Source organism: Chanodichthys erythropterus, chromosome 3 (genome assembly GCF_024489055.1).
Source record: "Chanodichthys erythropterus isolate Z2021 chromosome 3, ASM2448905v1, whole genome shotgun sequence".
NCBI classification, from domain to species: Eukaryota; Metazoa; Chordata; class Actinopteri; order Cypriniformes; family Xenocyprididae; genus Chanodichthys; species Chanodichthys erythropterus.
In genome coordinates this window covers 26,399,630-26,412,875 of record NC_090223.1, presented here as the reverse complement: position 1 = coordinate 26,412,875, position 13,246 = coordinate 26,399,630, and the positions used below count along the sequence as shown (strand labels likewise).

Sequence of the window (13,246 nt, the reverse complement as noted above, 5' to 3'; positions counted from 1 at the left end):
TATACAAGCAACAATGATTCATAAGTCTATGACAAATAAGGATGTCTGAGAAGATATAAAGGAGTTCTTAGAAATGTAATCTTTGAAATCACGTTGATGCCATTATCATCAAAATTTGTAGTGGCCATCAACAGCAAGAACAAAAAAATATTTTCCACACACCATATAAACACCACATATAAACTTATCTAAATTATCTAAACTCTATTAATCATTAACTTTAATGCTTTTTTTATTTTAAAGTATATATTGGAAGGTAAATTTTAATTTTCTTTTTTCTTTTCTTTTTTTTTTTTTACACAAATATCCATAAATATTATGTACTCTTTTTAGGGTTACTCCATTTGACTGGGTGCAAAATATCTAATATTTAAAAAACTTTCAGTTGGTGTATAAACATTTTTCAATTAAATCATATTTTTGAAATATTTATATTAATAATAATAAAGATAAGAGATTGTGCCAAATTGCTTATAAATTCTGCCTTTTTTGTCATTATAATCTCTGATAATCATTGTACTGACCTAAACCTAAAGTACATTTAGCTCTGAATGGTGAACATTGTCGTTTTACAAAATAGAAAATAATCATATATTCAATATTTTATTTATTTATTATCTTATAATCACTTTTTTAACATAAGGACCACAAAATAATTTAAATTATATATATATATATATATATATATATATATATATTATATATATATATATATATATATATATATATATATATATACACATACACACACTGCCCTCCAAAAGTTTGGAAACGCCCTGGAAAAGTGGGGTTTTGGACAATATTGGCATGAATCCTTTTTAATTTGTGATAATTTTGCACTGATAAGGGACAAACTACAAAAACATATTCATATCTTCATTAAATAAGATTAAAGTTACTATCTGTAAGAATCGCATATTTCATGTTTTTTGAATAACAAACACCTTTTTTGACAGTAATCCATTAGTGGCCCTTGAAATGCTGGATGTGGATCATGAGGGTGGATCCATCAAAAGTCAACAGCAGCTCAAGCATGCACACACGCACAGCCATGACAATCATCAACCCGCCCGAAGCTCCCATCACGCACTTGATTGTGAGATCATAAAGCCATCAAGGCTGAGAGGAAAGCACACAGCAGAGAAGATTTTTGCCAGATGACAGCGAGGTGAGAACTTCTGCGCTGATATAAGGCAGATGTTTCGACAGATATCCACATAATCTATCTGATGCCCTTTCCAAAAGTGAGACAACTGCAGCGCCAGGAACGTTTACACTGACTCGGTTTGACAGTTAGTTTGCTTTGACGGATGACGTCTTAATGCAAGTGATCTGTTTGGACTGATGTCTGGTATGCAAACATGGCGATACAATATTAAATCAAAATCTAGGTAATAGTATGATAATATTGTGGTTTTGTATGTTTAGTGTATAATTATTTAAAGCTGTGGTATATTGCACACTTTAACTATATATTTTTCTATTATCTGCTTTACATTCATAGCTCATTCAGATTTTGGTAAAATAGAAATAATTCAGTGTGTACTTACCTAAACCTAAAGTACATTTAGCTCTGAATGGAGGACATCGTTGTTTCACAAAATAGAAAATAATCATGTGAAAAACCTCAGCTAAAAACATTGTTTCTTGCTGTACTATAAAGTATCAGTGGCAAAACTACACACCAAAGATTTATTTTTGATTTATCAAATGACTAAATATCTCTTGTAATACTGTCAAAAAGTGAAACAGACCTAACGATAGACCAATATTTGTCATGATTAGCGGCATTGAAGACTCTAAAATAGAAGTAAAATATGTAAAAGAAAAAAAACTTCTTTTCTTCTTTTATAAAAATCAAGGATTTTTGAGTCATGATTATGTAGTTTTCTTAGGTTTACTCCATTTGATCTTGTAAAAAGGTCAAAATAAACTTACTAAAACACTGCTTTCTGCATGTGACAGACTGATTTGGTGGATATTTAAAAAATATATATATATCTATATATAATATTAGTATATTAATAACCTACCTAACCCTAACTAAATCAAATTTTCTTCACTGCTTACATTAAAAAAATAAACATTAATTAAAGATTATGCTGAATTATTATGGGCCATAATCATCTCACAACTTTGACTTTCTATTTCACTATGTGACTTCATTTCTTGTTTAAAGTTTTACCTTGTTTATCTTTATTTTTAAAAGTCTTTATTTCATACCACTGGGTGATACCTATCTCTGCTTGGTGAATTAACAGATGTTTAAGTTTTAAAGAGTGAATTTCTGTTTTCAAATATTTTTAGGAATGCTGCAAAATGTTGGCAATGGCAGGTGGCTGCTTCACATTGCCATGAAGATCCTATGCAGGTGCAACGATTCATTTGCGAGATCCTACGTGAACTGATATTCCCCGACTTGTGTGATTCCATTCATGCATGCCGTACCCCACCGAATATTCCTGTTACTGCAAGAACAACACGAAGTGGGAAGACGGAATGTGGTACATGTCCTTTGATCTGTCAGGACAGGAAAAGGGAAACTCGATCTCTCCCCATTAATGCATTCCTCTGGCTCACACGACACACACAAATACCCATGCACGGTCACGCGCATGCAGATGAAAAATCGATAAACTGCTTCAACTGCAGAATTTCTTATTCATTTCTTACCTGCTCTGAGCCTCAACGGCACCACGGGAGCCATTCGGACTGGGACTGTTGGAGTAAACATGAGAAAACGGGTTGAGATTATAGGCTATTTTCATATGCCTATTAGTTTCTAGGTTAAATGGTGTCTGGTTCTTTCTGATGAGGTTGAGAGGGACTCACTTTAGGACGAGGTGCAGGTTAGCGGAGAGGCGCGGGTCCGTGAATTGTGTGGTTCGGTTGTTGTGGTCCACAAAGTACACCCGTCCTGTGGCAGTGTTCCTTATCTCCCAGCCTGGAGGCAGTGGACCCAACTCCTCACAATTTACATTACTGAGGTCCCTGCGGAGAGAAAGACAGAGTACCGTTTATCAGCTCTCGCACACAAAGCAGTAGTTTTGTCCCTCATGAGATAATATATTGCTATGGTATATGTAGAGAACTGGTTTACAGCTGGACATTACTGTATAAATGCACATAGTGCAAGATAATATCTGGAGTATATGTCTATTTCTTTAGCTGGAGGATTCCCCAAAATGGAAATTTTAAGTTCCATGAGTTGATTTTTATTTTTTATTTTTTTCCTAATTTCAACTTATCTAGGAAACTTTTTACCATTTATTTCTGTGACTTTTCAAATGCCTTTTATGTACAGATTTTTTTTAATTATTATTATTATTTTACCCTTACCCCAGACCCAGAATTTTGTGATTGGATGGAAATTAAATTTGTTCATAATGAAAAATCAAAAAAAAGAAGAAGAACAAGAAGGAAAAAAAAGCCTAACCATCACTTAAACAGTGCTAAAACAGTTTAAATATATTGTAACATGGTCCTTAGACTGATGTTTAAGTAATATTGAGTGGAAAACAAGAACAAAGCAAGAAAACAGACAAAACAAAGGTCAAAAAGAGAAAGTAAAAACAAACGAGACAAAACAAACTTCAGAGATGGCTCCTGCCAAACATCATCAAACTAACAGAGCAATAAATGTGCAGCGCCGCAAAAATGCTTAATGTCAACTCAGAAAATCCTAGAAAAATAAGCCATTGCCACGTTTATTTTTTTCAATCATGTTCCGCTCTCAGATGAATGACAAGCAGCCTTGCCTACACAAATATAGGCTAAACGGTCCCCTCATAAAGCTCTGCTAAGTTTCTCCAAGTTCATGTCTTCTCAGTTTCTGTCCTAACCAGTCGCAATCCTAAATAGCATTGAGTTTTGAGAGATTTTTTGACATATATCTCATTTTTAAAAAAATCACACTCTACAACACGGTTGTATATTAAACAGTAATGTTTGAAATGTTACAAAAAAATGACTTCATGCGTTGCATTTGGTTAGAGGCACAGATTTCCAACCAAATTCAGTATGAAATATTAGTTAAACAAGATAAGTTAAATAATTTGAATAACATTAAAAATACACAAAGGTAAGGAGGTACCTGGGCACTCTGGGGTCGTGCCATGTGCTGACGCCCGTCTGCGTGTGCAGGAAGTAGACCTGGCCCTGCTGCGTTGTCCGTTGCTCTGTGAACAAACACCAGGGGGCACCATCCGTCATTTATAATGTGAAAAAAAAAATGACAAGAGGGTGGAATACTAGCATTGTTTTTGTGTTCATGTGGGTACAGTAGTGATACATTAATTCTTTCACTTTCAGTTTGATTTACTATATGCTTATCTTGTCCATATAAATATGCAGGATAAATATAGGAAGTTACTTGAAAGTGATTTTGTGGATTTATCACACAGTCTCATCTCAAAGTCTTTAAATGATGGTTCCTGTTCCACACATGTACTTGACCTGTATCCCATGTCCACAGACCCACATTTAGCTACTTGAGCGGAGCAAAGCACACAGAGCTCTATTTAACCTGTGTCTATAACCTCTGCCCTCTGAATCTCTCCACGGACTCGCACACACGCACACAGACATAGAGGGATTTCCAGGTCACCCGTCTGACCCTGCAGCTGGTGCTGACGGCACGTCGGAGATATTTCAGACGAGTTCCTTTTCTACAGCTCAAGAGACGTTTTAATTACTCCTGCTGCAGCACAAATTTCCATCGCAAGTGTGTATGTGAAACTCACATTTTCAGAGTGTATGTTGCAGGGTGTATTTTTGACCTCTGCGAGCTGGCCAGTATTAATGGAAGAACTGATGTGTGCGTGTGTTTGAACGAACCGTATCCCTCGGGCAGGTCGGGCGGTGTGTGTAGGTGAGTTCTGCTCATGTAGTTTCTGTGTCTCTGAGAGCGAACCCTGCGCTCCTGCACCCGTGGGTCATCCGCAGGTACGCCCGCTGCCCCGTTGGGCGTCATGATGGGCGTGTTCTCATCCACCAGGCAGCTGAGTGGCCGGCCGGGACTCGAGTACTCAGACGCAGGCCTGTGTGTGTGAAAGAAGACATGAGAAAGAATGAGGCAACAGACTACATTAAAATGGTTTCAATTCCTACAGCTTGGCAATAGCAACTTTAAGGACATGGGATCGATTTCCAAGAATCCCAGGCAACACATATGCTTCGAATGCAAAGTCGCTTTGAATGACAGTGTGTGCTAAATGTGTAAAAGTAAATTATAAATGTGGAATTTAAGAAGAACGGAAGATTACAGAGCATTTTTGTGATTATTTATGCAAAACATCATAAATATTTTACTGAAGAAACATTTTTGAAAACACTTTTCTCAGACTGAGTTTCTTCGGAGAGTATAAAGTGAAAAAAAGTCTTAGCATCATTTCCTATAGACCTTTCCAGCTGGTATGGACTTTCCCAGCTAAAAAAAAGCTTAAAGTTGGTTTGTTGGTCTTAACTGGTTAAAAATGGCCTCCAAGCCTGGATAAGTTGGTGATTTAGTTGGGTGGCCAGCTTGTCTACCAGCATGACCAGCTGAAAAACATCCAAATTTCCCTTTAAAACCATCCAATCTAACTTACTGGTCCAAACTAAGACCAGCAAGCCATCTTAGGGCTTGTTCACACAGAACACAGTTTTGCGTATAAAAAAAACACAAGACGCAGCACTAAAAAAAGCGCAGCACAGAATGTGAGTGTCTAGAGACACGCTTTTGAGATGTGATGCAATAATGGCAATAATAAAATAAAACAGTTGCCACGCCAACTTACTACTGTAAACAGAAGCCTGCAAAGCTTGCCCCGCCTCCGAGTTCTTCTGATTGGTGCACTATTTTGGAACTGACATTGATGTGCGGCGCTGCGTGTAAAAGTTGAAATTCTTTTAACTTAACACAGTGCCTTAAAAACACGGCACTCACGTGCGAGGTGCTGCAAAACACGTGAGCATAACGGTCAAACATGTCCGAGTAGCACGTGTTTACACGCTGAGCTCATCTCCCTTTTTTGCATGACTGGATGTCGTCAAGATTCAAGTAAGTAAAATTCCTTACATATTTTTTTTGTGTTTATTACAATGTCTAGAACACCGATATATTTAGTTATTTTGGAAAACATTCATCAAATTTGATTTAGAGCTTCTTAAGTCCATGTTTTAATTCTACAACTTTGGGCCAGAGTGGTAGTCAAAATAGCCTGTGCTCCTACACATTACACAAGGACACGGCACTTCTCACATGGTCACAAATTGAAATTTAAACTGTTAGATGATTCATTTGAACTAAGTTAGTACTTAGTTTAGCTTATACCATAATTAAACACAGGAATACATTGTATGTGGAATTTGAAACTCCATCATCTAGAGCGGTATCTGAAACTCCCTGTATCTTTGTAGTTTATTGTTTGTTTTTTAACTTCTAAATGATCCTGAGATTTTTTAATGAGTGTTGCCCAAGTAGTTTATAGCATTAGGAGATTAGGAGGGATGTTCTGGATTTTTTGGGGGGATGCCTGTTGAATTGTTCTGGGACAGGTGTGAATGGTCTTGAACATGAACCTGTAAGTGCTCTGGGGGGATGCATGTGTTCCTTTTAGTATGATAAGTAGAGAGCATAATAGGCCAGCCAGACAGTATTGTTTGTATGTAGTAGTGGAATTTTGATTAGCATTTGCATTGAAATTATAATACTTTGATGGATAATATACTTAGATCTCCACCCTCGACACATGGTCTACCACCTTGTCTATTCTTTCAGTTTATCTACTACAATACAAGACCCATTTGTATTATTCACTTGTTTTGTTTTTTTTTTAACTTTTTCCATTTCAGAATGCCAGGATGTCATCGGACCACCCCCACTGGATGTACGCAAAGACATGATTGCACATTTCCCAGTATTGATAAAGAGAGGAAGCTGTAGACACTGCAATAATGGATACACAAATACACTGTATCAAGTGCAATGTTCGTCTGTGCTTCTCAGATGAAAAGAACTGTCTTAGGGACTATCACTGCAAAACACAGACTTCATTCAAACCACACTGAAAGTGATAGAAGATAAAGTTTTAAAAATACAAATTTTCAATATTTTTATTAATAAATGCTTATTCATAAACAATATGATTGTTGTGTGATTATTACTGTTATAATATTATATACTGTTATGGGGCTAAGTAAGCAATCAACCCTGGAAATGAATGCTTAAATGCTCTGTTTATCTGTTCAGACAAAGTGAGTACAAATACAGAAATTCTGGTCCTAACAAGGCCCAACGTTGCAATATTGCAACATTTCCCTAAAAACTTACTAAAATGTAAAAAATTTGAAAAATCTTTCATTTCTACATCAGAGGCCTCCTAAAACAATATCTGAGAGGTCAAAAAAACGTTTGCTCATTTTTTTCCTATATTTGGGTTTGACAGGGTTAGACTGGACAGTCCAATCCAACAAAACCACCTCCAACCCAGTGACCTGGGCAGAAATTTGGCCAAGCCTACAATGCCTTGAGTCTACAAGACTTTATTTTAGTCTGCGGACCATTTGCAATTCTAACAAAACATAAAAATATAAAAACAAAATAAAAAATAAAAATATTTAGAAAAAATAATAAAATAAGCTAGTTTAAACTGGTCTCTCAGATGGTATTTAGCTGAAAAACCTCCAAATCCCTCTAAAACCAGCCAACAGACCATACTAAAACCAGCAAGCCATTTTAGGCTGGTTCATGTTGTTTTTTCAGAAGGACCATGAAACACTTTAGTGGCTCTTCTGGGTAAGATCCATATTAAAACAGTACAAATGTACGGTAATTTTTTTTTTTTCTAGAGCTTCATTACAGCCAAAAAAACAAAACCAAAACTTTGTTGCATAATTGTCCTGTTATCAGTGTAAAGCTGCTTTGAAACAATCTGTATTGTAAAAAGCACTATATAAATAAAGGTGACTTGGCATGACTTCACAAATAAGCATCAGTTTTGGAAACCAAAGCACACAATAGTGTGACCCTTTGGTATGAGGTTCAAATCTCTATGGTACAAAATGTACAGTTGCTTTGGATACTAAATGAATAATGTAACGGTGGCAGCGCCATGCAGTCTCCGTAGACAAATACTGGCAAGCAGAACGGCGTACTGCGATGAGTTGAGGGACTTGATTAAGTCGCAGACCTGCAACCTCTCCAAACAAGGGAGTGAAATTTCCGTCCTTCTCCAGCTGCCCAGGTCGACTGTAAGTGCTGTTATTGTAAAGTGGGAACATTTAAGTGCAACAGCAGCTCAGCCGTGAAGCAACTGGCAACACGAGCTCACCGAACGAGGACAAAGTGCTGAATCATGTAGCACATAAACACAGCTTCTCCCCGGTTTCAATATTCCCTGTGTTCCACTCGGTTTCAACACTTCAGAGGTTCAAAACTGCCTTTGGAAGCAACGTCAGTACAAAAAAAGATGTTTCAAGAGCTTCCGTGGCTGAGAATTGTAATGCGTGCTGCACACTAGGACTAGTCGGCCAATGTCGACACATAACCTCAGTAATGTGCTTGTGGCTGAAATTAATCAAATCCCTATAGGCATACAGTAACGTTTTGAGGAAAGACTAGAAATGCAGAGGATGTAGAGAAGAAACAAAAGAGTACATGGGGGTTTTTTCAACCATGGGTACTTATGGCCCTGTTTTTGGTATAAACCTTCTATTATTTGAGGTATATTCATTGTTGTTGGAAACAGGGCTGCGCTTCCCAACAGAATCGTAAGCCTAAGTAGATTGTATAGACCAAAATATTTGGGAAACGTGGACCAGACCAGCATTTTTTCTAGATCTTCATCTTGGAATGTTGCCTGGAATGTTTCTTGGTCTTTATGGTTGAGTGTTTCCTTAAAAATTCATGAAGTGGGGATGCTTCCTAACATGGCTTTATATCTTTCAGCTGTACTCTGGATAAATTTGGGTCAGTGTCTGAGATGGCAATGGAGACAGATGTGGCCGACGCACATTTTCCTTTTGTGCGGCTGCGGCACACGAGTACACACACAAAATGACCACCTCAAACCCAGTGACCTGGACACTAATTTGAGCAAGCCAAAATGCCTTGATCCTACAAGCCTTTAGTTCAGTCTGCAAACCATTTACATCTCTAAAAAACTAGAAAAAAAGATAAAACAAATAAATATATATAAAAAAAATAAAAAATACATTAAAATAAATAAAACAAATAATAAAACTATATAAAATATAAAAATAGATAAATTAAAGTAAAATTAAAGATAAAATAAAGTAAAAATAAGTTACAATACAAAATAAAAATAATAAAAACAAAAGTAAATAAAATAAATAAAAAACAAAATAAATTAATTAAATAAATTAAATTTATTATTAATAAATTTTGTTTAATTAAAATAAAACAAAAATAAAAAAAAATTATATAATAATATAAATATATATATATATATAAAACTAAATAAAATAAAAGGAACTGGGACTACAACAAAGTAAACCAAACCCCACCTGGTAGGTCTCTCCCACTGGGTGCTGCGTGTGATATGATTGAGATACTGGATCCGGCCAGATGCAGTTCTCCTCTCCTCCCAGCTGCAGACAGAACACAAAGAGACATTCATACAGATGAACAAACAGACAGACAGACAGACACACGCACGCTCATGGCGCAGGAACAAACGCAGGGGTTGGATAAGGACTGTGGCTCTCGGTATCCTCTAAAGATAAAACATTGTTTTACATTTAAGTGCTCATTTGGGAGTTTTTTAAAGAGTTATTTCACGTACCCATCTGGCAGGTCATTGTCGAACAGACGACTACAGTCGACGACTGGCCCTCCTGTGCCTATCCTGTCCCTGGACTGAAGACTAACTGTTGACACACAAAAACAAACAAACAAACAAAAAACAGGCTGTTAGATGGGTCCCATCTGTGAAAGGTTTGTGTGTCATGGATTGACTGAGACTGATGTGACAGCCATGTCAAGATGAGCACAAGACATGTGTTGCATGGACATTTTGCCATTTTGGGTTGGTGTGGCATAGTTGTCAAAGTCTGAACTGGCAACCGAGAGGTTGTAGGATCGATCCCCACAAAAGAAAATCATTATAGTGACCCTGAGCACTTTGCTCAATTGTTCCTGCAATAAGTGTACTGCAAGTTTCATCACATAAAAACATCAGTTAAAATAGACACAAAGGAGTTCAATAATAAGGGTTAAACGTATGATCAAATCTATTAGATTATATGGTTTGAGTATATGATTACATACATAATACATACATAATATATAATTAGATACATAATACACAATAATAATTTGCTTTCAATAATACCTAATTCATTGTAATTTAAAGAAAATATATGTTAAAAATGTATCCTAATAAAAAAAATATATATATTGGAATATACTGATATAGATCATGTTTGAAATTTATCATACATTTTCAAAAAAAAAAAAGTAATTTTAAAATATGATGGCACTGCAGACACCAAAAAAAATGAGATATCTATGTAGATCCTGCATTTAAAAAAAAAAAAAAATGTAATATTGTGAGACATACTGATATAGATCTGATAAATTATCAATTAAAAAAAAAGTTAATATTGACAGACACCCATAAAGATTGTTTTCTGAAATTTATCATAAAAAAAATTCTAAAAAAATTGATCCAAAAAAATTAATACAGGCAAATACAAAATAAAGATCATACATTTGTAACAAAAGAAGAAAAGATCAACTGTTAAAATCAATATAGTTGACATATTTTATACAAATGCTGTGTGAGGAGATATATATTTAGGGTTAGGGGTTTGTTCAAAGTGTTTAGCATAAAAGTTACCTTTGGGAGTTAATAACTACTTGCTCACATTCATGATCAAGCGGCAACTCATCATAACACATGTGACGCAAAAACTTGATGTGACGAAGACATACAGGAATATAAGAGTGTTGTTTAAAAACTCTCAGGCATGGGAAAACATTCATCTTCTGATGAAAGGATACTTGTAAAACCTGTGGTGTGGCCATGGGACGTGCAACCCAGGGCACAAATACATCACCACCCCACAAAACTCTTTACTGATGAAGGAACAATGCGGCTCTTCGAGACCATGAAAGAAAATCGCAGAGGAATATCAAAGAGAAACAGATAAATCATGAAGAATGAGTGTTTTTCCTTCTTTGCTCCCTAACCAAGAGACGTTTTTAGGGCGTGGAAGGTAAATGTGTGGGTTTAGCCATCATTAATGACAAACTTTGAAGCTCTAGCGCTGGTGTGACTCATGGGATAAATGTCAGATGTGGCAAAGAGAGGAAATGGAGGAGCTCTCCAAATTCCTGACAGGTCATTCTCTCGAACGAGCAAAGCTTGTGACTCACCTACTATCTGTCCCCTCACGGTATCGCTGTCATTGGGCCCCAATTTGTTTAGGTCCAAACGCTGATCTGTGAATGAAGGAAAGAGAAAAAGCTCATGTGAGAAACCGAAGACCCTGCATGACGTTTGTGTCGTAACCCCTGACCTTCTCAGTCGGTGAGCCATCTGAGACTTAAATGCCTAAAACGCTCCATATTTCATGTGTGAGGTCACATACACTGCAGCGCTCTGTATCAGTGTATGTGTGTGTGTGTGTGTGTGTGTGTGCACAGAGACTGCTTTATTCCTCTCAGACTGTAGATGTGCCGATAGGAGTGAGGCGCTTCCAGAAACACGCTGGGGCTCTCTGTCATTGCCGGAAAGAGGGAGACAGGAATAACAAGTAGCCTGCAGACATTAGAGAGGCCACTATCTGTTCTCACTCACACATACACACACACACACACACACACACACAAATCAGGATGCACAGCTAGACTAAACAGGGCTGGATGAGTGCTCACCCAACCCAAAACTCTCAACTCACATTTAAACCCCTTCATATGGTCAAGCACCTGCGAAAAATGACGACGAGTATTTTATGCATGAATGTGAATCTTTAACTCTTACTAAAGACTAGGGATGCATTGATATAGAAATAATAACAGAAACTGAAATAAAAATGAAAAAAAAAAAGTATTTATAAAAATAATTATCTGACCAGACTAGCTAAAATAATTTTAAAATGTGAGTTAAATGTATTGTAATTTTTTTTTGTATAAAAAAATGAATACAATTCACTAATATTTAATAACGCAGCTGTCATCGATATATATATATATATATATATATATATATATATATATATATATCATAATAAATTACTGTACATTTATCGGCAGATAGCGATATAGCAGTCACTGGTACATTTTCATAACTTTATCATAATTTAAAAATAAACGATATTGACCAATACAGTGATGTAAAATGTAGAACATTTATAATAAGAGTAAGAGGAAAAGCAAAAAGAAGAAGAGGAAGATGAAGATAAATATGAAGAGGAAGTAGATGAAAATAAGGATATATTAATAGCTAATAATGGCAAAGGCCAAAAAAAAAAAATTCCTATTAAAGACCCAAATTATTAGAGTGAGAGAGTGAGAGAATGAGAAAAGAAAGAGAAAGAATGATGGCAGAGAGACAGAGGGGTGCAACAGGAAATGGTGAACTGAATCACTTCCAGCTGTGGGAGCGGCTGTGGGTTTCCTGTGCTTCTCCAGGACAGTGGTCATGCTGGAGGGTTTCTAGGGAAAGCCTGCTTTTAAAATCGTCTTAAAACATAACTGTAGACCTGGAACGCAGCCAGGCAGACTGTGACAGGGGCCCTCGTACCCTAAACATCCTGAGCAAAAAACACCGATTCTTGTGTAGCCGACAAGAAAGTGATACACAAATAAAAGGACGTCATTTATCGGAGATTGACAGTGTTCTCCAGCCAAAGTACGATGTATTATTGTGTTCAAAAACATTGCTAGTGTGTGTTTTATTTAAAGGTTGCACACTTAACACACACAGCCATTGTAGCACATACTTACAACCTCTCTGTGCCAATTGTACACACACAAGTACACTTGAAATCGGCCCGAGCCATGTTTTCATAGCTAATTATACACACACTAACAGACTGTTTCTAAGCCAGTCACACACACAAACACAAACACTTACAGCCTGTGTCCTTGAGTCGGTTAATGGAGTTGGAGAGGAGTCGTACACATCCCAGGAATCCTGCTCCCTGTTTCTTATGGATCTTCTTATGGTTCCACACACTGATGGTGATGGAGTCTGACTTCCCGATATACCTGGAGAAAGAACAAGAGATGTCACTTTAA

General features: G+C 36.5%; 1 protein-coding gene across 2 annotated transcripts in view; it reads right to left on the bottom strand.

Annotated features, from left to right (window-relative positions):
• Window positions 1-13,246, bottom strand: part of smurf2 (SMAD specific E3 ubiquitin protein ligase 2) — a 60,339-nt gene that overhangs the window by 13,150 nt on the left and 33,943 nt on the right. For both annotated transcript variants that reach the window (XM_067381531.1, XM_067381532.1), the window contains 8 exons: window positions 13,083-13,216; window positions 11,381-11,446; window positions 9,786-9,870; window positions 9,508-9,591; window positions 4,837-5,039; window positions 4,094-4,178; window positions 2,833-2,991; window positions 2,674-2,718 (listed from right to left, as the gene is read on the bottom strand). In XM_067381531.1, the coding sequence (XP_067237632.1) occupies window positions 2,674-2,718; window positions 2,833-2,991; window positions 4,094-4,178; window positions 4,837-5,039; window positions 9,508-9,591; window positions 9,786-9,870; window positions 11,381-11,446; window positions 13,083-13,216 (861 nt within the window). The remainder of the gene's footprint in view (window positions 1-2,673; window positions 2,719-2,832; window positions 2,992-4,093; window positions 4,179-4,836; window positions 5,040-9,507; window positions 9,592-9,785; window positions 9,871-11,380; window positions 11,447-13,082; window positions 13,217-13,246) is intronic.